This window comes from Apus apus, chromosome 1 (assembly GCF_020740795.1).
Source record: "Apus apus isolate bApuApu2 chromosome 1, bApuApu2.pri.cur, whole genome shotgun sequence".
Taxonomy (NCBI): domain Eukaryota; kingdom Metazoa; phylum Chordata; class Aves; order Apodiformes; family Apodidae; genus Apus; species Apus apus.
In genome coordinates this window covers 102,178,931-102,205,191 of record NC_067282.1, presented here as the reverse complement: position 1 = coordinate 102,205,191, position 26,261 = coordinate 102,178,931, and the positions used below count along the sequence as shown (strand labels likewise).

The following is a 26,261-nucleotide window of genomic DNA, read 5'->3' as shown; positions in this document are numbered from 1 at the left end:
AGGACAGGCAGAAACAATTTCCCAGAAAGCAGTAACATTCAGCCATCAGCAGGCAGTTAGTTACAGGACTGAGGAAGAAATGGAAAGGTTCATTAAATACATTACCTCACAGGATGATGATTGTGTGCGATAACTTGGCACAATCTTAAAAGTAATACTTCCACGCATTTCCCTCTGCAAAAAGAGAAGCACTTACTTAAATACAAAGACACTGAAGACAAAACCTTCCCACAAATCCCTGAGCTTGAAAGGAAAGCATCACAGTTTGAGGGCAGCAGTATGTTTTCCTAAGGTAAATATTCAGAAAAGCTAAAATGCTATGGCTAACTTGTCATTTCACTTACAAACCAACATTTAAATTGCCTCTCATTAATCTAAAAGATAAACATACACTATTAGTTTGGTCACCTGACCGGTTTTCAAATGCCTAGAATGTACAGCTGCATTTCAGGGTGAGAGATTGAGAGATGTGTAGGTTTCTTCCATGTCAATCTTATCCGTGTAGCTACATTCTTGTGATCCATAGAATCTTTGCTACTAAAGTGACACTTTCCTCCCTTTTATCATATATGTTAAATAGCAAAAGCATATTGACAGTTTCTGGAAAGCTGCATGTTACTGCACTAAAGGTAGAAATGTAAGAAATAGAAATAGTCTTTCATCAAATTAGAACATGGGATCTGTTAGTCTGCATTTACTATAGTACAAGAATATGCATAAAAAGTAGTAGCTGCAGAAAAGAAGCAGACTGTGGCAACTGACTTGCTCATCCATATTTTCTGAAATTACAGTTTGAGTAAGTGCCACCACATGGCTGACAACTGCAGAATTCAATCTGGGCAGAAAGGCTGGCAGATTAGATCAAGGGATCTTAAAGAGTTTTTCCCCTTTCTCTCTTCCGCTGGCTTATGGTGAGCAAAAAAAAAAAAAAGCTACTTGTCTGAAGTCTCTTCTGCTTGTCTATATGGCTCTGGACATAACAAAAGGATTAGTGATATCATCAAAGATCCCAAAGTTAGAGTTGCATGCAGAAAAATTTGCAAGTGACACGGAATATCAAACTGGGAGTTTTCCTGCAAAAAGACTGTCTGAGCTTTTTTCTCTTTGGCACATCAACAGCCATGAGCCACAATAGTCATAAATTGAAATAAAGAACATATAAGAAACACATTTTCCCCTGTGATGAGAATGAATACTTAACTATCATTAATTAATACTTAACTATCATTAATTAATACTTACTTATCATCATAGGAAAAAACATGTTTCTTGTATTGGAACAGGTTGCCCAAAGAAGCTTGACCAGACAAAGATGAGAACAACCTGAGCTGCAGGATATTGGACTGGATACCTCCTGAAGTTACTTTTGACCTGAATGGTTCTATGATTTATTGTCTTTGTATTTCTGTAGCTCTTATACTAAGAGCCATGAAAAGTTTCTTTTCTCTCTTAGTAAATAAACTCAGTGATTACAGTGGTGTAGACTGAAGATTTAAAATAAGGGCACAATCTTTATAGACTATAGATTTGGGATTAGTAATAGGAGGAAAGAATATTTTTTTTCTGTTACGGTCACTGCACAAAACAGAAGAAATGCCTTCATTTCAACAAAGGAATCTCAGACATTAGAAAAACCTTCCTAAAAGGTACAAGGGTTATACACTAAACTCAACTGCCTGGAGAGTTTGGGGAACATTCATTACTCAAGTTTTCTTATGAGTTGGTCAACATACATCTGTCAGGAATGCTTGGGTGTCAGTGATCTTTTATGTGGGACTAAACAGTCTAAATAAAATGAAATGACACTTGGAGGTGCTTTCTACCATTCCTGGGTACAAGGTGCAAAAAAGCCACCACTAAATAACAGAGGAGAGCCTGTAGTAGGCTTTAACAGCTGAACACAGGAAGCCTTTGTGTTACATGCACATGTAGGTTACCAATATATCCCAAGAAAGGAGCAGTTACAACACAATTACATAAAAGTTTTGTAAAGTAAGACAGGCATTTTTATAAAGAACATGAGAAAGATTTCATGCACTTACAAGCATTTTTTGTAGTTGTTCTACAGTTTGGTTTGCCACACTGATTCCATTTATTTCTCGGATTTCATCCCCTACATGTAGTGTACCTGTGGAGTTAAAGAAGTGCACAGTCACCTCAAACCTGTTATTCCAAATTGAGACACTTAGAAGCCAGTACTAATAATTCATACAAAGGCATAAATATGAAACAACATTAAGTAAACTTTTTGGCTAGATTCTGAAGATGACTCTGGTAACTACCAAAGATTATGAATCTGTCTTTCAGAGTGCAGTCAATACACTAGCATGAGATGCCCAAGCACCCTATAAAATAAATAGAGAAAACATCAGTCCCTGACAGGGACACTGCAAAACCCCCCACACTGAAAAGAAAGTAATCTGCAACTAGTCAGCTGGAAGCATCTACAAGAGATAATCAAGCAGTATTTTATCAGTTGACTACCTGATGCAGTTTGACTTCTGGATGTAGTCTTAACTGTCAGACTGCTGCACTTCTTCATTTATCTGGTTTTGATTTGCCACAGTTACAGTATGCATTTTCTGTATGTACACTTGACTTCAGCTTGAATGTAGGTGTGACTACCTACAATGTTGGATGGTGAAACAAGTATCTACTTAGCTTAAGCAAGTCATAAACGGACCTGCTGAAAGTGTGCTGGGAATAACACGCTATAACATGGCTCTAAGACACTACAGAAGCTCAACAGGGAGGAGGCAGCAAACGAATCACTTATCTTCATGTTTAGAAACAACCTAGAAGGCTCTTTTTAAATGATATTTTCTGACCTGAGTAGCTCAAGCCCTCCTAATTCTCCAGTAGTTCTTAAAAAAAACTTCCATGGTTTATTATTGGCCAGATGATGTTTTTATCAAATATGACAATTTATTTAATCTATACTTCTTTCTGCTGTATGATTGAAACAACTTGTGCAAGTATCCTTTTCTAAGTACTGTACCTAATGTAAATACTGTACCTGATATACTTAATCTTACTTGGAAAACTACTAACTGGCAAACATTTCCTAAACTAAAACGTATCTATGGAAAATTACCTGAAAAAAGTCAATCAATTAGAATCCTGAAAAACCCTTAAAATTATTCTCCTGAGACAAAACAGGCAGTTTTTCCAAAGAATACCATGCAAACAAAACCTTCAGCTGGACAAATGTATGAAAATCAAACTGTGTGCCTGCTGAACACAGGCACAGCCTGAACCAAGGAGAAGAGTCCTGAAATGGTCTGCAGTTATGATTCCCTCCGGGCTCTCTTCTCTGAAATAGGTCACTTGACAGTGCTATAGGAGAGAGCGCAAAGTTTACAGAAGTCTTCAGTATTCTCAGGAGTAAGTCCTTCTACCTCATTAAATGCTCCAAACAATTCTACAGCTGATCTGCTGATAGTGAAATTATAAAAAAGGGCATATCATAATTCATCCACTCTTCAGTGGAAAATTATCACAATTGATAATTTACTGCATGTGAATGCAACAGTTCTGCATCTGAATTTCAAGTTAATCTAGTTCACATCTAGAATATTAATGATCAAATCTCTAGTGAAACACTCTGAAAGCTCAGGGTTGCAGACTTTCTCTGAAAGGCATTATTAAAAAATATTCTAAAAAAATGAGTCTCTGTGTTGACTATATCATGCCAAAATTAAATTGTGCTTGAATCAGAAACAGCATATGCTCTGGAATAGTACAAAGATTCTTTGGCCTTATTAAAAATATAAATCTGATAGAATTAAGAATTAGAATGAGACTCAGTAATATCTCAGTATCAAATAATTTCAACAGTGTATTTAAATAAAATCCCCTCTTCTGGAGACTTTCCAATTCCTGTTAAGTCTGTCTGAAGTGAATATTGTTCTGTTCATGGCTGGAATGGAGCAGTGTACATAATTTGGGAATACAGAATGGACATTTAGCAGTAGATGGAGGTTCTGTTTTGAGGGGTGGATGCACTGATAAACCATAGGAAGACATTTTCAATTTGAGGGAGGAGGCTTTTAGTATTTGCACAAACTTTTCACTCTTTATAAATATTCTTATTGGAAAATAGTATTCTTGGCATCTTTGAATAATGAGTCCTCCGTACCATGTCTAGCTCCCATGATACCTACTATTAGCCATCTAATTTTGGTTGCATTTGGTTCCTTTTCTATTGATAGTGCAGCATTTATTTAGAACTTAAGCTACTTATAACTTATTTATGTATAACATCTGTAATAACAACGAATGGATTTCTTAACTAAAACAGTATTTCTGTTACTTCCTTCTTTGTCTTTGCAGAGTGAAGAAGAGGAAGTGCGTGTTCTTGCTCTGTGGAGAACTATGAAAAATCCTACCCTATTAGGAAGAAGACGGAACAAATTCTTGGAGTCCCTATTCTGAAGCATGTTTTTTAGCCAAAGAAAATTCTGTAGCTTGGAAAGCGAAAGGCTTTGAATGCATAATTATATTTTCACCAAGTCATCACATAAATATTGTTAGAATTGAATAAAATGTATCAGTAGTGTATCAGTGTTTTAAAAAATGTTTTATATTAAGTCATTTCAAGAAGGTGACAAAGAAAATGTACAAAGCTGTTCATCTGGAGAGGTTAAATGGGCAGCCAGTAAGTCGTCTCTCTTCTTTGCAAATCCTTTTAAATGCCCTATTGGGACCTCTTCTTAAACGCATCTTAAGAGTGAATTCACATGTAAGCACTTATGCCCCCAAACCAGCCAGCAGCAAAAAACCTATTAAGGTTAACCTTATAAGGATTAAGACACTGAGAACTAAGGCTATATGCACATGCTCTGAAAATATTATGTACAATGTAACTAGTCTAAACAGAACCCACGTGTAAAAAGTGAATAGATAACTGAACTAAGCTAAGAGACAGACACAAAAGTGAAAGCCAAGACATAATTAAAAGCCTGAGCTCTAAGATACAATTATTTAATTTATCCTAAAAAAGCCAACACTTAAACAAAAAGACAATTTTTAATGACTTAAACTGGTAGCTCATTTTCATTGACGTAAATCCCCTGGAAGGGAGATAGTACCTTTACAAGTCTATCTTCTCACTTTCACTCCCCCATCTTTTGAATAAGGACAACTACAATCAGCAGACTAGATACAGCTGGCATAGAGATAGGAGGCAGACTTCACAGCAGCTACCACTTTGTGATTGGGAATTACGCAGGCTGTACTTAACACTGCTAGACCTGAAATCAAGCAGTTTCTGTAACCTTCCCAGTAGATGTTATCTAGTCATTGCTGTTACTGCCTGGCAGTTTCCATATAGAAAAGCAGATAGCAGAAAGAATAACATGAAAAACCCCTGAAAGAAATAAAAGCCACAGACCCTGTCAGTAGGATTCAAGGACATGTGCTGCAGATCACTGCCAACTTACATTTCCATTGTTCTATTTGGTAAAAATATTCTAAATACAGGTATGTTGAAGGAAGGAGTGAAGCTAAGAGGTGTCTAGAGCACTAACAAAAAACATTTTTAAAAAAGCTGACAATACTATAGAAACACTGAAGTATAGTTCATTTTTGAACTAAACATACATGCAGAACAGCCACCTTAGTTAGATGAAGCACATGTAGAATAGGTTAAATTTCACAAATTCTTAGAAAGAAAAGACACTGTATAATCACACAGAGCAGAGTTTTAATGGACATAGTTGGATTTTTTACCAAGTTTTAACATATTTTAAAAGTTTTATTACCCCCATTATGGAACACAGTCACGTGAAACAATACTCCGCAGTGGATCACTACTGCCTAAGTACAGCTGGAAGAAAACTTTCCCATGAATCTTGGACCAATATCCTTTGAAAATTCACTTTTAGAAGCCAAATAAATTCCAATTCAGAGCTTCCCCTGAAGGAACAGAGAAGTCTACAGGAATCACATCTTAGCTTGTATGAAAAGTTTTCTCTTTCCTGCTTCTTGGCAGGTTTTATCCTATTAAGGAAATGAAGTGAATATATAAGGGAAAGTATTGCTGAACCCTTTCCCTCTTTTATATGTTGTCTTCCTAATTACCTGTTCCTAACTTCCTTTGAAATAGAACAGTAAGCTAGAAGGAACTCTGGTCTGACAAGTGACAGAAATTTTTGTGTTCATCAAAATAAAAAGATGGCAAACCTGGAAAACTAAAGTAACCCTTGTAAGGGTGCAATCCAGACTTGCAGCTAACAACCTAGCAAGCAAGTTCATCTGTTTAAAGTATGACAAAGCCCAGCTATTTTTTGACATCTGATCCAGACACACAAAATGGAGAAAAGGAGTAGACTGAGGATGCAAAAAGATGTATGCTTACAGGCTTTGTTATAGTAGTGAAAACTGAAAATAAAGTTCTAGGCAAAATACATTTTTAATTAAAAAATATTTTTTATCAGTCTCAGTATACAAAGATCATCAAGAATTGTGTAAAACCACAGAAAAATGTATTTTTTTCTTGAACAAAGTTATTTCATTTTTGCAAGAAAAAGTACTGTACCTAGACCTTTTCTAAAAACAGAGGATTAAATAAGTGCAGCTTCAGAAACTACTGGTATTTCATTCTCTTACTGAGCTATACTTGCATTATCCTAATCAAGGCCTAAATGAAACGTAGTGGGCCCTCATCTCAAAATGCTGGCAGGCATCTGCAACTGGAAGGTAACAAAGGAAGTAAATGGAACTTTGTCCAGATACATAGGTTCACTGCTATGGAATAGCAGTAATCAATGCGAGGAGTATGCACCATTACATAGTTTATACAAAATTATCTACATAATCGTATCGAAAACTATTCATGACCCATTATTACCTTGCCGGTGAATCATTCCTCCGTGCATAATTCTTGCCACAATGCAATGGTTCAGCTCATTCATTTTTAAAGTGATTCCCTAAAAAAGAAGTTGATATTTTTAAAATAAGACATTAAGCAGTGTGATTCTTGATGGTTAAGAACAGTCACTCTTCCTAAAAGCTTGAAGGCAGGATAAATATTAAGGTTAAAAAAAAGAACAAACCACTCATTTAAATACAAGCAATGAAAATAGAGACTGTTCATAAGTGAAGATGCAATACTTTGATGTATGTGCATGTAAGATTCCGTAACTCTGTACTGAAGTGCAGAGTATCCAGTTTGGTTTAAAACCTAACGTGCTATAAGGTTACCTCTAGTGGTACACTTAGCATTTTCAGCTAAGGACATGCACAGGAGGATAAGAATCTACACATCTGCTGATCTATTTTAATTACACTGGTAACCCTACTTCAAAGTGCAGAAACTGTCATTAAAATTATGGTAATACTGGTCTTTACCAGTACAGAGTGAAGAAAAAGAATGAGATTGCCTCCATACCATTGGTTCATCTGTGTTCTTCTGGAACTGCACCAGCCGAACTCGTGTTACATTCTCCATATCCATGTCGCCGTTGGCGCTTTCTGGAGAATCTCCGTTTAAGTATGGAGAGGTGGGAGGAGGTGTAACTCTCAGCGCTTCATCACTGTAAACTTCATGTGCCACTACGTCATGAGTTTGAAGTAAGGCCTAGAGGAGATGACAGCAACAAAATACCAGACTTCTGTCATCTCTGATGCCCCCCACTCATTCCCTGTAAGTATTTTTGAAGCTTTTCAGAAAATAAAGGAAATTCAAGATACTTGAGCCTCACTTTCTATATAGGAACTTTTCCCTCAAAGGACTCTTAAGATAAATTTCAGCTCTGGCTGTTACAAAAAACATCCATTCTAGGAGTGAGTGTTGTCTTGGCTTCTTTGCAAGTACTCTTCACAGAGTAGGAAGATCTTCTGTACTTTCTTCAACTCAGTCTTCTCAAAGCTACTTAATCAACTCATTGCAACTTGATGTTATACTTTTCACACTTAAATATAATATTTCTTGCATAATTCAGGGCCTTACACTTGTTTCACATCAAATACCTTGCTTTTTACTGTTTTTTTTTTAGCAATAATGTACACCTTGCAGGAGCTTAAAAGATGACAACTTTAACATTTTGAAAGGTTGATAATGATACTAGATGACTTCTGCATGTGTTAACAAAAATTAACACAAATTCAGAAGCACCAGATATTAAAGTACAGCAAGCTCAATTTAAATACTGAAAATATTTAATCTAGATACTGCTACCTGACTTTAAATAAAAATGCTTGTTTTCATGCATATCTGTTAAGTTTGATAATTCAATTTTTTTCCATCCTTTTTTTGTTCCTTTTCAGAACATGATAACCCTGCTGGTAGCAAGTTTACAGAGAACAACTGCTTTCTACTATATTGCAGCATCATTGTACTAAACTTATATAATAGAAACTTTTACAGATAAGACTGGCATATTTGAAAAACTACCCTAAGTTGTATAATGGAATAAAAATCCCTGGAAATTTGTACATAACAAATGAGGCACTTTATAATCTTTTAAAGAACTCATAAATCAATTATCTGCTGAAAGACCTTTATGCAAAATTTACATATATTTATTGAAATTAAATTGTTAAGCATGTACAGACTAAATTAATAACTTATTCCTGTACCCTAAGACACACAAGGGTAAAACAAAACTAAAACAACAAAATACTCTGAACTCAAAAGATCTCAGGGCCAGTAAGAGTACTTAAAAATGCATACTTTATTGGCTTTTGTTCTGCAAAGGCATACACATAGTCTAAACTACTAACACTGTGTTTAAGTAAGTGAGACAGACTGTACTCCATTGTCTTCTGATTAGGTACACATATTAGATAATAATATAAATACTACTTAAAATAATGTTACCATAGAGATGTTAAATCACGTTATCCTACTTATTACACCTTATTGCTTTCAGTTTCTGTATCTCAGAGCTCAGCAACTTACTAACCAGAGTATTGCTCTGTACAATGCTTGGTAAACACATAGAGTGTAGTCTGACAAGATTGTTTTATACAATTATTTCCTTTCCTAATAGTGGTTATTTCAAAAGCTTTGGCTCTGAAGGAAAGTGTGGCAAAATGCCACATAGAAAAGAATAATTTTGTAAGAGCTGCAACCTTACAAAAGGTCTACTTGGGAGTAGGAGTGGGAATGATTGGAGAGGATGGGATTGCCCCTGACATGTGGAGACTCTCGTATCTGCACCATAAAGGTATGGGTACACAGCAACGTACGCTGATTTAACTGCTGCTTTACACATTTGTACCCCTGACTGTGTGTTTCTGTCTCCTTGCTCATTCCGGCTCTGGCAGTACTGCAGGTATCCTTATTCTTTTTGCTAAACTGACCATTACTTCGTTGGAGCAGTTTTCTACTAGTTTAGCACAGTGCAATACTGAAGTGCAGTGTCAGGTGAATGTCAGAACAACTGCGAGAGGATGAAACATGGGGAGAAGGGATGGGATTCCATCAACAAGCAATTCAGCTTGGAATGCCATAGACTAACTTACTGAAACTACTCCTCATCAAAAATACCTGTTGTGGAATTGCAGCTTATTCCTTATTAAAAATACCTTCTGTAGAGAAGCAGGAAAATAATTCTGACAGATGGTTTTAAACTTATGAGGATATCAGGTGGAAATAGATACCTATAAAAGATGATTTCCAACTCACTTTTCCTGTTGCTAGATTTATTAAATTTTTATAAGCTACAATAATTTTTATTGATGCCGACTCCAAAAATAATTTATACTGAAAAAATGCTCTTTCTCCACAGGGCCTAATGTTTTTGCAATACTGTCTGGTAATTATGCAAAAAAGGTAAATCAAATGAGCCTGTCAGATTCCAAAGAAGTTGAAAAACAGGGAGTATTTTTTTTTGTAATTGTTCTTACAATACGTTTAGTACCATTCCACCTTGACTTATGTTCTGTTTCAAGTGAGTGTTCCTGTTAAATGCAGGACCAGATTTATTACAGACTTCAGGATAGGCATCATCTCCAGGCAATGACAAATCAGTGTGTTGCTGATTACAACATCCAAAGCCAAAGTCTGCATTAGCAATTAGTGCAACGATACAGGAACGGATCAACAAACAAAACAATTGAGTTAGTGAGAATCCAATGTACACACTGAATGCATTGCAGGAGCTTTTACTTCTGACTAGCTTCCATCTTGCCCAGTGGACTGAACACCCATCAGCTGCTGGATTACAATGAGGTGTATATCTTCAAGTTCAATTTTATCTGAAGGGAGTCCAGTTTGCATGCTTTGAGACTAACATTATACAAGCTAAAGCATTGTAAGGGGACAATCAGGAGATTCACTTCACAAACACGCTCCTGATCTGATTTAAAGTACTAAATGCACCTGAAGCTACAGTGGCCATCAAAAGAACATACTGGGACATGCAACTCTCCAGTTTTCATTTTATACCTGAATATGAGGTAGATTTCAGCTCACTCTTTCCTGCAAATTATGTTTATCTTTCAGACTTGAAGTAATTCAGCTTTCAGGTGAGCAAATATCACAAAGCCACATGTGTATAATCCTTGTATTAGGGAAAGTCAGATTCACAATTTTAAACTGGTAATAATGTATAGCAGACTTAAGCAAACACTTTATTTCTGAACTTACAAACTTCACCTACAGCATAAACAAAATAAATTATTTAAGTAGTTTCAAAAGACAGGACTTCAGTAACTGGAACTGAACTTAGGGCAACTACTGCCCACAAATTGGGTTTGTGAAACAGACACAGTTGAAGCTGATATGTAACACAAATTCACTAGACTTTACAAGATACTGCTTTTTGTAAAATCATGTTAAATAAACACTTATTTTGCAATGACTTTACATACCTTTATCCTAAGAAGACACTGGGAAAAATAATAAGGGGAAGCCCAGCTCTACCTATGAACATCTCAAATGTTAATTCCTCTTTTTAAACGCAACACAGCTCTGCTAAAGTCAGTGAAACTGCTCTGTAATCAGATTAATCCGAACTGCTGACAGTTTTCAGCACAGTAGTTATAAAAGGAACTATTTTGCCAGACCAGCCAATTAGAAAAATTTATTAATAGGCACACTGTATTGTATGCAGTTTCATCATCTGCAGATTTTAGGGAGAATCTACTGAATTTAAGTTTTCTAATATAAGGAAAATTTAAAAAAACACCACAAAACCCAACAAGAGTAGCATTTGCTTACCATGAAATGAGGTTGTGTTAAAATACGCTTTAGCTCCTTTGCATCATTGTTCTCTGGGTAACATGAAATTTCTTCTAATACCTGCAAAATAAGTAGAAGAAATGCCCATAGTAACCTTCTTCTAAATAAAACTATTAATTGAACAAATTAAAATCATCATGGGTCAGTCAAAATACCTCCAAATGATTATAAAACATAATATTTTTTACAGGAAAGGCCTTAGGAGAATGTGTGTCCATCCCCTTCTCCAAAAGAATAAATCACCTAATTTCAATTTTCTTTCTGAGAGTAAAGGAACACTTGAAGGAAACAAGTTGCTCTTTTTTCAATCGACTGTATTCCTCCAACAGTGAAATATATGGAGACAGAAATGAAGCACTGCCACACATGGCTGCAGATTATTAAAACAATCTGTTTAAAAGCAGAATAAAAAATACTCATGAAAACTTTTCTCCACAAATTAAATTGTTAAAGACATTAAGTGTAGGTGTTCTTTCTGCTACCTCTCCTCCAAGCTTCAGATTTTATAAAACTGGAGCCATACTTCAGCTTATCATCTGGGGAAGGAAGAGGCAGGAGGCATTTTACTGCAGCCTGGTACTTTCACCTTTATTTTCTACATGCAATTACCTGAACAATGAAAGATTATTTCGCTTCTAGAAGCACCTTCCAGGATTAACTGCCAGGAAATTTTGCAGAATAGGACTTTGGGGTGTCTATCAGTGTGAATGCAGTTATTAACAGTGTTTTAGTCTTTCTGTTAATTCTATTTTAATAGTACTATAAAAAATGTTTTCTTATTACATTACCCCCATCAACTGTACTTATTTTTACTGATAATATATAATACAACTCCACTTGCGATATATAAACATATAAAATACTATTTTCAGATATAAGAATTAAGAATATCTGTGTCTATTTATCTTTTATCTTAATGGGCCATCTTCATTGCATTCTAGGACTGCTCTTCTTAAAACTATTTATGATAAAATTGTTTTTTCAATTTAAAAAGCTGGATAAGCTTAGGAACATCACATTTTTTGTGAATAAGTAATATATAAATTGAACATGAGAGATACTGCATTTACCCAACAGTTTTGATTTTAAGACCACTATTGCATGAAACTGAGCAATATAAATAACAACCCATACAGACATAATGGAACTCTTCAGGTTTATGCAACATGTTACGTAACTTAAGTAAGCAAAGGTAGAATTCCAGAAATAATTCAGATTATGAGCCACAATAACCACCAGAATCTTATTGAAGAAAAAATAATGCCCCACTTCAAATACAATTATGTTTTCAAAGTAAAAAATACATTTTAAAGCCATTACCTCTTTGGCTCTCTGCACAGCATCACTCGGAGGATTCCTGATTTGTGGTGAAGATTTTGTGTTTATTTTGTCATAAAGCTGAAATAACAAGAAAACAAACTAATGAAATAATACGCATTGTATAAAGTAATGATGAGTGCTAACAATAGTCTGCTTCTGCTTCTATGATTAAGGAGACTGCTAAACTGCAAGTCCCACAGATGTTTTGTATACAAAATCTAGCAGCTTAGGGTTTTCGCTTTTCATTTTTAAACATTTCCTGATTTGAACAGTGCCATAGATTCAGAGTTCATAGGATGACATGGGAAAGTTCAAGAGGTTAAGGGATTATGCAAACCTCCCATGCTTTTTCCATGGATTTACAGAAACTATATTCTTCTACTAGAAGTGATCCCGTAAATTAAAAAAAAAAAAAAGTTGTAAATTATACATTCTGCTATAAAATCAAATTGATCTGCATGTCCCACTTTTCTCAATAAATCAATCAAACATTCCAAACAGTATTTTAAATAAACCTCTGAATATGGGAAAATGCTCTTGAAGATAGAAAGCTACAAAAGCCTAAGTCTCTGGAGAAGAGAAAACCAAATCTTTCCAAGAAACAGGGCTTAGAAAGGAAGAGTCCCCTTATTTTACTAGAATTTTCTGTTGGACAGAGAATGTTCATGTATTTAAACAGGAAATTGTAAATCTTCGAGTCTACTTATTAAAAAAAATATACTTTTAAGACCCCCTTAGCTATGCAAAATACAACAGGAGAGAGACATCTTCAATTTCAAATTAGAGGTAGATGTTACAGGCTCTTTTTCACAAAAAGCTAAAAAATTGTGCATGTTTTAAAGAAATAAATATATATTAAGAATAAAAAGGCACCGTAATAAGTACAATTCTTTAAAAAAATAATTTTGATTACATTTCTACCAATATAAAGACGGTCATACTTGTAATTAATTTATATTTATGTGAGACTACTTATTTGAAATATAAGTCAGAAAAAACCTCACAAATAGCTATGTTTAGGATATTAGAAGTTTTTATCATGGTGAGGGTGGTGAAACACTGCAACAAGTAAAGAATGAGCTGGCAAGAACTCCCGACTCAGCAAGGAGTAGCTTCCCCTGACAAATTTACAGCTCCAATGTTTGGCTGAGGACAGCCCAGGTTGGCTGAAAATGGGAATCTTACCAAGCTACAGAATTGCCCTCTTCTCTTTTGCACATTAAATGCTATTTGGTTTCAGAAGATACGTAAGTTGCAAAAAATGCAATCCAAAGTCATCATGCTTTTCCTTGTGCTTCTTAACAGTCTAGTACACATGTTAAACATTCAAGTCCATACATAAATAAATATAAAAAGAGGAAACAATGTCACTTCTAAAAAGCATTGCCTGCAGGACAGTTATACTACTGTCTTGGGGGAGAGAAAGTAGAAAGGTCATGCTAAATCAGTTTCTTCCACATCCAACAACTTCACCTTGTGCTACCAAAACACAATCAGAAGTTTAAGTACTCTTGACCAGTGCTGAAGCTTTTAAAATAAAAGCTTTCTGCTATCTTATAGTTCAGGACATACTTTAGTTGCATACACCATTATACATTTTTGCCTTATATTAAAGAAGTAAACAAAACTTACCCAAACTCCAGCATCACATTTATACAACTGATAAAAAACTGCCTCAAGCATTGTGTACTGAGTAAAGTGCAGTAGGAACTGTTGAAAATGCAATACTCAGCATGAATATTATTAAATGTATTTTTCTAAAATACATGTGACTCACACACACATCCTGTTTAAGATCACAGAAATTACAGGAAAGCTACATGAAAAGATTTCTAGTTATTTCTAGCAAATTTGTAAAAAACTAAGGTACTAATTTCACTCCAGTCACTGTGTCATTGTGATCCAAAACAACCAGCAGTTCAGAGAAACAATTTTTTTTTCACTGTCACGGGAGAGGATAAGTTATCTCCTGAGACTAGAAAGGAGACAAAAAGGAAAGTAGGAAGCAAAGCGCCTCCAAGAATGTTTAGAAAAACACAATGCAAAGTTCAGACTAAACAAGGGTGCATTTATTTTTCTACAGCCTTCATGCTGAGGCATGGCACTTTTCTTTCATCTTCCAGGAGTGCTACTTACTGAGATTTGCTTCCAAGGCACTAAACCATTAGGAGGGACTCTGACAGGACTTAAAAAGAAAAACCTTTGTGCTTGCATTAAGTCTTAAAGCCTATATATTACCCAAGCCACGGGATCTATTTGTTGTTTCTAGAAATAGAAGGAAGCCTCAACTAGAGAAAGGATGTATTTTCGGCAGCTTTACTAGCATGAGCTGATCTCTCCTAGAAAATCTTCCTGGGTATTCTACCCCCACAGCTCATTACAGTGGAAGGCATTCATTCTAGTGTCTAATGGAAACGCCATGCAAGCAGCCTACACCGCATCACATTTTTACCATGAGCATGATGAGTTTTTTTCTAAAATTCTGTTAAACTGGAACTCTAAAAAGCAAGAAGCAAACAAACCCCACAACAAATAATAAAACTGTCTGGGTTGGAAAAGACCCTTAAGAAATCTGAAAAGAAACTTGAACCTCTCCAACTTGAAAAGCATTTTAAAATGCTAAATTCCAAATTAAAAGGAGGGATATTGCATGAAGGTATACTGAGTTAAGGAAAAGAAGAAAGACACTTTTTTCATTTAACTGTGCTACCATCACGTTATTTAACCTCTGTATGGGAGGAAAAAGAAAAGCATATTTTCTGCCCAAATAAAAGATCATACACCTAAAAACAAAGAATGCAACCAATAGTTAAAAGAAAAGGAACGATCTTGGCAGGGGGAAGGGCTGCTCTCAGGCAGCCAGAAAGAATAAAGTCAGCTTTGTGTGAATTTCACCCAGGGAAGACCACAGCCAAATGTCATACCATAAAGAGAATATCAGTTAAGAAATAATATTGCTGTATCTGTTTGTGGCGTGCCCTCAACAGATTCCTGTTCAGTTCTACATTCAAAACACAGAAACAATGGCAAGAGGCAGAGAGGGCTCAGAAAAAGCTTTCCAAAAAGACCAGTCACCTGTACTTCTAATATATAACAAAATGCTTAAAGACAAAAGTTTGATAATATAAGGTAATTCAGTATAAATGACAAAACTGTCACATGATTTGAGTAAAAGATGGCAGTCAGGACAAATTCACAGTAGAATTAAGGCACAAATATGAACAGTGCACGTATAATAAAACAGAACTCCAGTATCCGACAGATATTTCAGTGCAAGTTAGGACTCTAACCTAGTAATTTGTCTCACATTTTAAGAAAAACCCATATTAACACTCAACATAAAAATTATACTGCCTGTGGAAGCTGCAGTTCTCAAAAAGCGACAGAAGATGTTAAAGGATATGCCAGACATTACAGGTACATAGCTTGCCAAAGATTAGCAAAACTCTACATCATATGTGATACATATAGGTAAACATGTTCTCCCAAATTGGGAAGTATGGTAAGCAAAGCCTGGAATTGAATAATCTTAAATAAATACATGTTACACTTTTAAATCATAGTGACAAAACAAAAATTATTCAGATTTAAGTGGACTGACTAAGATGTTTTCCTACCTCCTCAAAAGAGGTGGAAACTTAATTTCTGCTGCCATGAGCTGACTACAGATATTGAGGGTACCCTCAGTCCTCCACTAAACAATACACGACATCTTCAATACACCATCTCATCTCTTCCGATAACAAAAATTTCTGTCACAAGCGTCTCCAGCCATTTTTTGGAGGAGGAGCTCAACTCCATTCTCAACGCCTTAACCAGAGTTTTCTCTGTTCACATTGCAAACACTTCAACTTCTTTTGGAAAGATGAAAGAAATAAAACTAGGATGAGAGAAAGGCACTGCTTTGCAAATACCAGTACCAAAAGGCATGGCATTGGAATATCAAGACAATGGAATTCAATGGTCCCAAGAAAAAAACCCAACACTCTCATTCTGGAATGTACCACTAGCAGTGTTGTGAAAGACATGGGCTTAGATCATTATTTCACAAGGAGCTCTAATATATATGTAGTTTCATTGACACAAAAATCCTGTTATTTCAATAAGTCACTCAAAATTTTTTTTTGCTGCATCAAATATGTAGTTGAAGCTGATTTTAACAAAAATAAGGCAAAGCACCTTTTAATGACAACACTAAGCAGCTGATCAGACAAAAGTAAGCATAAAAGACATTGAGGTGCTGGAGCAAGTTCAAAGAACAGCAATGAAGCTGGTGAAGGGTCTGGAGCACAAGTCTTATGAGGAGTGGCTGAGGGAACTGGGTTTGTTTAGTCTGGAGAAAAGAGGCTGAGGGGAGACTTCACTGCCCTCTACAAATATCTGAAAGTAGGCTGTAGCAAGGGGCATGTCTTCCAAGTAACAAGTGATAGGACAAGAGGAACTGGCCTCCAGTTGTGCCAGGGGAGGTTTAGATTGGATATTAAGAACTTCTTCACTGAAAGGGTTGTAGGGCACAGGCTGCCCAGGGAAGTGTTGGAGTCCCCATCCCCGGAGGTATTTAAAAGACATGTAAATGTGGTCTTTAGGGAAACAGTTTAGTGATGGACTTGGCAGTGCTGGGTTAGTGGTTGGACTTGATTTTAAAGGTCTTTTTGAACCTAAATGATTCTATGATTCTATAAGCATTAGGGAAAACTAATCTCTCAGCACAGGAAGGCTATAAGGAGTTACATGGACAACACCTTGATAAGCCCCGTTGAATAACCATTGCCCCCATCTTGCCACCCCCCTACTCCCCTTCCAATATGGATTAATGACCTATAGCAGGAACTATAGACTGAGATTTAGCCTAAATAAGCTTCATTCTGAATTCTGTCAGTTGAATTAACTCTTCAGAGTTAGAACACCATCTTGAAGAAAAGGATATTTCCAAGATGATACAGAATCCATACAAAACTAGTTATATCCACAGTGACCACAGAAACAGCTCCTCCCCTGTTTTGTGACATTGAACATACCTTGCACCAGGAGGTGCTAATGCTGGAGTTACAACTATTTTTGTCTCTCCCTGTACATGGAAAGTTTTTGTAATGATATGCAGAGAATAAAAATATACTTCAATGAGCTCACTAGTACAAAGAACAGTCAACATGTATCAGCCAACTACTTGAATAATTGGAAGTAGGAGGCAGTGAGGCCTGACTGACTTCAAAGATAGAAGCATAACTTACTGGGCTGTTCCTATATTGCTTTTGGGTATTTTAATGTAAACTAACTGAGGACTGAAACATCATTCTGAAGAAATCTCCCAGCACCAAGAAAGTAGAAGTGTAATTCAAGATTTGGGCTATATCCCAAGTGCTGTAGTATTTCTTTGTTTTTGTCATTTCTCAAAGGAAGTCCCAAGTTCCTGAAAAAATAATATCTGAAAATCTGAATTTTTATACTGAAAAAAACCCCCACAGGTAGGCCTTATGGTTAAAAATGAACTGAAATTAACCTGATCTACACTCAACATAAAAATAAGTGAAGAAAATGTAGAAAGTAAATTGTTAAAATAATCCTTTACCTCAATATCAGTGGAGTTAATAAAATATTCTACAAGTACCATGCATACAATTCTAGTGTTCTCTGACAGGTCAGGGCAAAGTAACATAAAAATACACTGTAATCAAGGGAATTTTTAATCCTACATACTCAAAAAAAATATCTATGGATTTATACTTTTGGAGTAAGATATGGTCTTGCGCAGTTCCACAGACACTCACAATGACACATCACTGACAAAGGAAAGATGGCATAGGACCAACAGCAGTGGGCTAAATAATACAATTCTCATTTAAAGTTAGTACTTGATTAAGCTAAATTTAACTTCATGATTCACTGCATCAGTGCTACACTTATAAATACCCAGAAATGTTAAAAAGAAAACAGGTTAAATGCAACAAAGCAACTGTCAAAGTGTCGTGCAATCCAACCCAGAATTTTGCATTGTTGGAAAGTGGTGGATCTATAAATTTCTCAAAAATTATACTTAATCAATATTGAAGTTACTGTTAGCTCTTTAAGAGACCTGGTCATGTATCAGTGCAATGTAAGATATTTGAAAAACATGGAATAAAAACAGCTTCTGCTCAGAATACCAAATATAAGACAAATTCTCTGCATACATCTGTAAGACAGAGAAACAGGAAGAACCAGAAAACGAGATGATGCTAATTAGCACAGTGATCTACATAACCCAGGAACACAAAAAATGAAATACAAAGATATGAAAGAAGATGAAAATGGAAGGTATTTTAGAGAATAATTATGAAATAATGCAGAATAAATTCTAGAATAGCCTCTGCTTTTTGTGTTCTTTCAGATATGGCCTTCCAGAGAAGTTACCTTTTAGAGAAAAAGCACACTGCACTGGTGATGAGGATCCAGCCCACCTGCTGAAGGAATTCTTCAGTTATCCCCAAGGCTTGGTCAATGTTCTTCTACACTACTTGGGAAAGGAGTTTCCATTGCAGTGAGAGAGAGAGTCCCTCCCACTCCTTGGGGCTGAACATGCTGCCTGTGCTGGACTGGGATAAAAGCCAGATTTGGTTCCCCAAATAGCAAGGTGCTTTCCTGCCAACATAGTTTCATAGTTTTCTTCTTTCTTTCCTTTTTTTTCCTTTTTTTTTTTTTCAACAAATATTTTCCATTTGCTTTTGACTTAAAAACATATCAAGTAAAGGATAACTAAAAAATGGAGATCAAGGTGTTTTAAAAATGAGAAAGGATTATTTCATAGCAGCATAACACTTTCTGAGGGAGTTTAGCATGAGATCTAGCACACATACACTTTCTCTATTTTTTTTTTTTGTAAAAGAAATGCATTTATGTTTTAATAAAACATGTTCCACTAATTCGTTTCAACATCATCAGTATTCAAGAGGGCAAGGACGAATGTTGATCCAAAAAACTTGAACCACACTATGTGATTGACATAGAAAGCTATTCTTATTCAAATCAAAACATAGAAAAATCAGATGATTCTTGAAAATATTTAAGCTTTTTATACACAGCTGCTGTTTTTATTTTCTTTTCTATATCATATGATATTCTATCAGTCTATCAATGAGTAAAAAGAAAGGAAGAAGGAAATGAAAGTGTCCTGAAAACAAAAATAAAAATGCCTCTTGCTTTGTTTTTTTTCAAAAGGTTGTAATAGAATTATTAAATTAATACATTCTGCTCAGAAAAGAGCAAATCAGGGATAAATGAACGAAGTGTTAAAAAACATTTTAAAATAGAAAACTATAGCATCAGCCATTGCTGGACACTGCTGAATAACTGATACTTTTACAAAAGACATTAAAATGTACTGTGCTAATGTCCAACATTGAGTGGGTAAACAGAATAAATCAAAACAAATCCAGCTGAAACCTTTAGCCAGCCATGTAAGAGGCTAAACTGAGGTCCCCAAAACATTCTTTCTAGCAAAAGAGAAAATCTGTTTCCTTAAAAGTCTGGACTTCAGGACCAAATCTGTTTGGATGACTGAGATCAAAAGAAATACTAAGGGAACTCGGAAGTGTGCATGGATGCAGGTTCCTTTGAAACATTACCATTAGTAGCAAAGGATAACAGACATAAAATCGAGATTTTCTTGGAGAATCAGTATGCCTTAAATTTATGCTCTATGAACATAAATTAAACTCGAAGGGGAAGAAATGGCTACACATACAGATATGACACGTATGGGAACACCAACATCTATTTAATCTTGTTCAGTTAAAACTGTATGTCTGTAATGCATTATGTCAGCAAAAAGTAAAAGAAACTTTCCTCAAAGTTCATAATTCTTCTATCTCAGATATATTTGCAGAAACAGCAACACTTACCTTAATGATTCCATATCTGAAAATAATATAACAAACTTCTTAAATTAACAGCCAAAACATACCAGCCTTGCAAACTATCTGACTCTGGACAGACAGGCATAGACAAAGCCAGTAGCACCGAGAGGCCCCAGGCACACAAAAGCTGATATTGTTCTCCCACTGAGTGAAAATCTCGCTTGTAAATCGAACGACATCTGCATTCAGAATCACCCACAGAAAGCATCCCTGGAGAGGTGACCAAACTACTTGACTGAACGGCAAAATGATTCCTCTTGTCTCATTCAGGATAGGCAGCTACATAAAATTGCAGCTTCTGGTTTTATTTTTTAGCAAACCTTACTTCCTTTTGATGCACTGACAAGAGATGAAACACAACGTGTAAAGATCTTCCTCATTAAGCACAGTCTTGAAGCCCAGTATACTTTTCAAAACATATGATCATTAAAGTAGAATAATTTGTCCTGATACAGAAAATAGCCATACATAAATGTCTTCAAAATTAGTAACCTCTTCACATTTATTTCAAACTTCTTTATCAGTACTGCATCTATCAAGCTTCATAAAGGTATAAGCCCACACAGTTCTAACTCACACACACAAGAATGTCCTACAGCATTCACCAAAATTTTGATCATTACATTTCTAACAGAAGCAAGAAAAAAAGATGAAATCTGTCCAACCCCAAGTTACTTTTCTGCTTTACAAGAAAGATCAATTATTAAACAATTTTTTAAAGTAGTGAATCTTTCTAAATGGTTGTTTCTAGAAGATCCTTTTCTTTACTGTCCCCCTTAAATGAATTTTTTAATTTTTGTACAAGAAAAAAAATGCTCAACACAATAGAGGGATTCTGAAAAATTATGAAAAAATACTGAAGCTAATCAATAAACCCATGAGGAGACATTTGTGTATTGCAGAATTTGGCTAAGAGTGAATATAAATTACTTTGTAAGTAGTTGGGACCCTTCGTCCCCTTGTTTTGAACATCTTTGGCACCCAAGTGGAAGAGAGTCTTAAGACAGCTATCTAAACAGACATACATAAATTAATAAATTAAAAACAATCGATGGGATGATAGGAACTCTGCTTTTTATGGCGACCAGAGGCACCTGTCCTCATAACACTGAAGTTAATGAATTACTGAGAAAGAAGACTTCTATTTTGTGATCTTTATTACCTGAAAAAAACAACACATGGGTAACTTGCACTCTTAACACAAAGATTGTCCTTTATTTCTATTTCAGAAGAAGTTAGTTCAGAAGCAAAAGAAAGTATTTCAGCAGCAGGAGTGGACTATCATCATGTGCCTAATCTAAAAATAAGGATAACTCTTGAGAAAGACTAGAAACAGGAGAACAAATTTAACTGTGGAAAAAGGCCAAGGAAGACGAAGAGTAGTTTTAATGCAAACTGCCAGCCACAACTTCGAAAGAGATTATAAACTTAGTGGAATATAATGCCTTACAGATGACTTGTTCTGGTGGCCTCATTAGCCCCAAATACTCTTAGAGGAATAAACAAGCTCCCTGACAGAACTCCATCCAAGTTCAACTGATGATTTTCTCAGAGTTCTGAGAGAAATGAGAATAGTATCAGTGCATACACAGCAAACAATCTCTCACACTCAAGCTACTGAAATGAAAGACCTGTACTTTCAAATAATACTGTAACTTGCTTCAGTCTTTCAGTTATGTATTTCATTACAGTACAATCTTTTAGAATTTTATTTTGTATGATTCTAATCAAAGTGTCTTTGGGGAGATTCTATCATACCCCTTCCACATATGATAATAAAACAAAAATCCTTTTTGATAGCATTTTGTTCTCACAACTATCAACCTGGGCCAGGGGGTGGTGTCCCTGCCTGTGGCAAAGGGGCTGGAATTAGATGATGTTTAAAGTCCCTTCCAACCCGACCCATTCTATGATTATATGTGCATTTAAATGTATCCCTTTCTGTCTAAGAGAATGACCATGACTTTTAAACACAAGAATGGCAAAATTGTATTTATTGCAGTTTTTTCTTGATTAAAAGGCTACAGCAGACCGTTATAGGAATATTAGGTCATTGGAAAATTACTACGAACCAGACTGGTACTGTAAAGAACAGGAAAAAAAACATTAAAGAAGTGTGAATTAATGTCTGGTAGACCTGTCATACTGCAAAATATTTTAACTTGGTTTAAATAAATTTGATTTACCAAAGCCTAAGAGTTAAATGAAAACATAATAATGGTTAATAAATATATAAAAAAATATGAGGGACACAAGTGTTTTGGTTCTTATTATTACACTCATATTATTCTCTTCCTGTCCATCGATCACTTTTCCATACTGCAGCATGCATATAAAAAGACAAAGCAATTTAAGCATCTGAAATACAAGATTGATGAAGTTACACTAGGGAAAAGAAAATTATAAGAAGTGTACAGATCATCAACTACATTTTAAAGAGTTTGGACACCAAAGGAACTAATGCCCTTGTTCTTCTGGGGGACTTCAACTTACCAGAGGTCTGCTGGAAGTACAACACAGCAGAAAGGGGTCAATCCAGGAGGTTTTTGGAAAGTATAGAAGATAACTTCCTGCTACAGCTGGTAAGTGAACCTACTAGGGGTAGTGCCATGGTGGATCTACTGTTCATGAACAGGGAAGGGCTGGTGGAAGATGTAGGGGTTGAAGGTTGTCTTGGGCACAGCGACTATGATATGATAGAATTTTCAATATATGGTGAAGTTAGGAGGGTTGTCAGCAAAACCTCTACCTTAAACTTCCAGAGGGCTGACTTTGGTCTCTTTAGGACAGTGGGTGGGAGAGTCCCTTGGGAAGTACCCCTCAAAAACAAAGGAGCCCAGGAAGGCTGGACTTACTTTAAGAATGAAATGATGAAGGTGCAGGAGGTGCTGTCCCTGTGTTCCAAGAAAGGAGCTGGCGGGGAAGAAGACCGGCCTGGTTGAGTGGGGAACTATTACATGAACTCAGAAATAAATAGAGTGTATCAACTTTGGAAAAAGGGACAGGTGAATCAGGAAGTATCTAAGGATATTGCAAGGTCATGTAGAAAGAGAATTAGAGATGCAAAAGCTCAGCTAGAACTTAAACTAGTCATCTCTGTAAAGGATAATACAAGGTCCTTTTCTAAATACATTAATAACAAAAGGAGGGTCAGGGAAAATCTTCACTCCTTATTGGATGAGGGGGAGAACTTAGTAAGGGAGGACAAAGAAAAGGCTGAGGTGCTTCACACCTTCTTTGCCTCAGTCTTTAACAAAAAGACTAATTATCATCAGGACAACTGGGCTCCTGAGCTGGCAGACAGGGATGGAGAGCAGAATACCCCTCCTGTAGGAAGTAGTTAGGGACCTGCTGTGCCACTTAGATCCCAACAAGTCCATGGGTCTGGATGGGATTCATCCTAGGGTGCTGAGGGAGCTGGAATAAGAACTGGCCAAGTCTCTCTCCATCATTTATCACCAGTCCTGGCTGGTGGGGGAGGTCCCAGATGACTGGAGGTTGGTCAATGTGAAGCCCATCCACAAGAAGGGCCGGAAGGAGGATCTGGGGAACCGTAGGCCTGTCAGCCTGAGCTCGGTGCTTGGCAAGGTTATGGAGCAGATCATCCTGAGTGCCATCAAGTGGCATGTAGAAGACAGCCAGGGGATCAGGTCCAGCCAACATGGGTTTAGGAAAGGCAGGTCCTGCCTGACCAATCTCATCTCATTCTATGACTGGATGACCCGTCTAGTAGATGAGGGGAAGGCTATGGATGTGGTCTACCTTGACTTCAGCAAGGCCTTTGACACAGACTCCCACAGCATCCTCCTGGAGAAGCCAGCAATCCAGGGCTCGGAGAGGTGCACCCTTTGCTGGGCTAAAAAATTGTTGGATGACTGGGCCCAGAGAGTGATGGTGAATGGAGCTGCATCCAGCTGGGTCTGGTGACCAGTGGTGTCCCCCAGGGATCAGTACTGGCCCAGTCCTATTCAACATCTTTATTGAAGACCTGGATGTGGGGATTGAGCCCACTCTCAGTAAGTTCGCAGATGACACCAATCTGGGGGGGTAGTGTTGATCTGCTGGAGGGTAGGAAGAAGCTGCAGGAGGGCCTGGACAGGCTGGGTCAATAGGCCGAGGCCAATGGCATGAAATTCACCAAGACCAAGTGCAGAGTCCTGCACTTTGGCCACAATAACCCCAGGCAGTGCTACAGGCTGGGGGAAGAGTGGCTGGAGAGCAGCACGGCACAGAGGGACCTGGAAGTACTGGTTGACGACTGGTTGAACATGAGCCAGCAGTGTGCCCAGGTGGCCTGGAAGGCCTATGGCATCCTGGCTTGTATCAGGAATAGTGTGGCCAGCAGGAGCAGGGATGTGATTCTTCTCCCAGGCAACTAGCAACAAGACAAGAGGGCATGGCCTCAAGCTGCTCCAGGGGAGGTTTATGTTGGAAATCAGGAAGCACTTCCTCATGGAGAGGGTGATTAGACATTGGAATGGACTGCCCAGGGAAGTGGTGGAGGCACCGTCCCTGGATATGTTTAAGGAAAGGCTGGATGTGGCACTTAGTGCCACGGTCTAGCTGATGTGGTGGTGTTAGGTCATAGGCTGGACCTGATGATCTCAGAGGTCTTTTCCAGCCTCACTAATTCTGTGATTCTGTGATTTACATTCAGATCATACCCCTGCAAAGCTGTATATAGGAACTACAGCATTCAACAATTTTTCAGAAACTCTCTGAAGTTTCTGTGGCCACAATCACCTACCTGTTTTCATTGTACAATGTTACCAGATCAAATTTGCTCTTGGATGACATCAAAACAGAAGATGCTGTTCACCTACTGGCAGTTATTCAGTCCATAGGACTGCAGTATAGCTAGCAAAAAGCAAAAGCCCTCGAAGTACACAGAATCGTTGACAGTGAGCCCTGAATGTTTTCTCAAATTCACACAATTCTGGAGAAAGTACAATGCATTTCCGTGTTAGGTTTAGTTGGTCAAAAAACTATTGGGAAATATAAACAAGATTTCTGCATGTGAAAAGATAACAAGAAACTTAAAAAAGAGGAAGCCCTCAAGGCACAGAAAGATAAGTAGAGTGCACGCAATTTTCTCTCAAACAGCAGACTACTTGCTTTTCAAAATTGTTTTTGCAAACTAGTGTGCTTTAGTTTTCGGGTATAAAAGCAAACAAATCTATGAACCATCTGATATCACAGTATATCTGTGCATGCAGCCAGTGAGCTATGCTTACAGATAGACAGTGAAGAAACAAGAACCAGATTCTGATTGATTATACCTGCCAGGAAGCACTAGCCTGTATCTTTCAGCTTTGTAACTTTTGAACACTTTCTTGTGGAACAGCCACTGCTGTCTTATGAAATAACAGCTCTCAGGAATTAGAGAATAACACAGATTTAAATGACTGAGCCTATTACATATTTTGTTCAGAACATGACAGAAACAAAGCATAACATATTTTATACCCACAGAATATCTAAAGGATATCCATAGCACTGGTGTAAGATTATTACATTGCTTAAAAATAATAAAAAATGAATTAATCTGTATAGTTACAAGCTTAAAATTCACATTTAAACTAAAAAATAAAATCCAGCCCTTATCAAAAGAAACAAGCCTATTCTGATAAAGTATTTTAAAGCAAAGTTATTAATTCAAACCAAGTCATGAACCACTTCCATATTCTTAAATATTCTGTACGTATAGTTCTAAAATGGATTTTTGTGTAAAGTGCTAGTTGATTGTTACATTCCACACCTTAATACATTCATTTTGGTATGAAACAAAACAAGAGAATATATACAGGATAAAACAAACTATTATCCAATGAACAACAGATAGAGAAATGCATTCAAATTGT

At 36.6% G+C, this 26,261-nt stretch overlaps 1 protein-coding gene across 7 annotated transcripts in view; it reads right to left on the bottom strand.

Moving 5' to 3' along the window:
- CASK (calcium/calmodulin dependent serine protein kinase) overlaps positions 1 to 26,261 on the bottom strand; it is a 189,161-nt gene that overhangs the window by 29,430 nt on the left and 133,470 nt on the right. For all 7 annotated transcript variants that reach the window (XM_051609086.1, XM_051609085.1, XM_051609088.1 and 4 more), the window contains 6 exons: positions 12,509 to 12,586; positions 11,168 to 11,248; positions 7,391 to 7,579; positions 6,851 to 6,929; positions 2,043 to 2,128; positions 106 to 174 (listed from right to left, as the gene is read on the bottom strand). In XM_051609086.1, the coding sequence (XP_051465046.1) occupies positions 106 to 174; positions 2,043 to 2,128; positions 6,851 to 6,929; positions 7,391 to 7,579; positions 11,168 to 11,248; positions 12,509 to 12,586 (582 nt within the window). The remainder of the gene's footprint in view (positions 1 to 105; positions 175 to 2,042; positions 2,129 to 6,850; positions 6,930 to 7,390; positions 7,580 to 11,167; positions 11,249 to 12,508; positions 12,587 to 26,261) is intronic.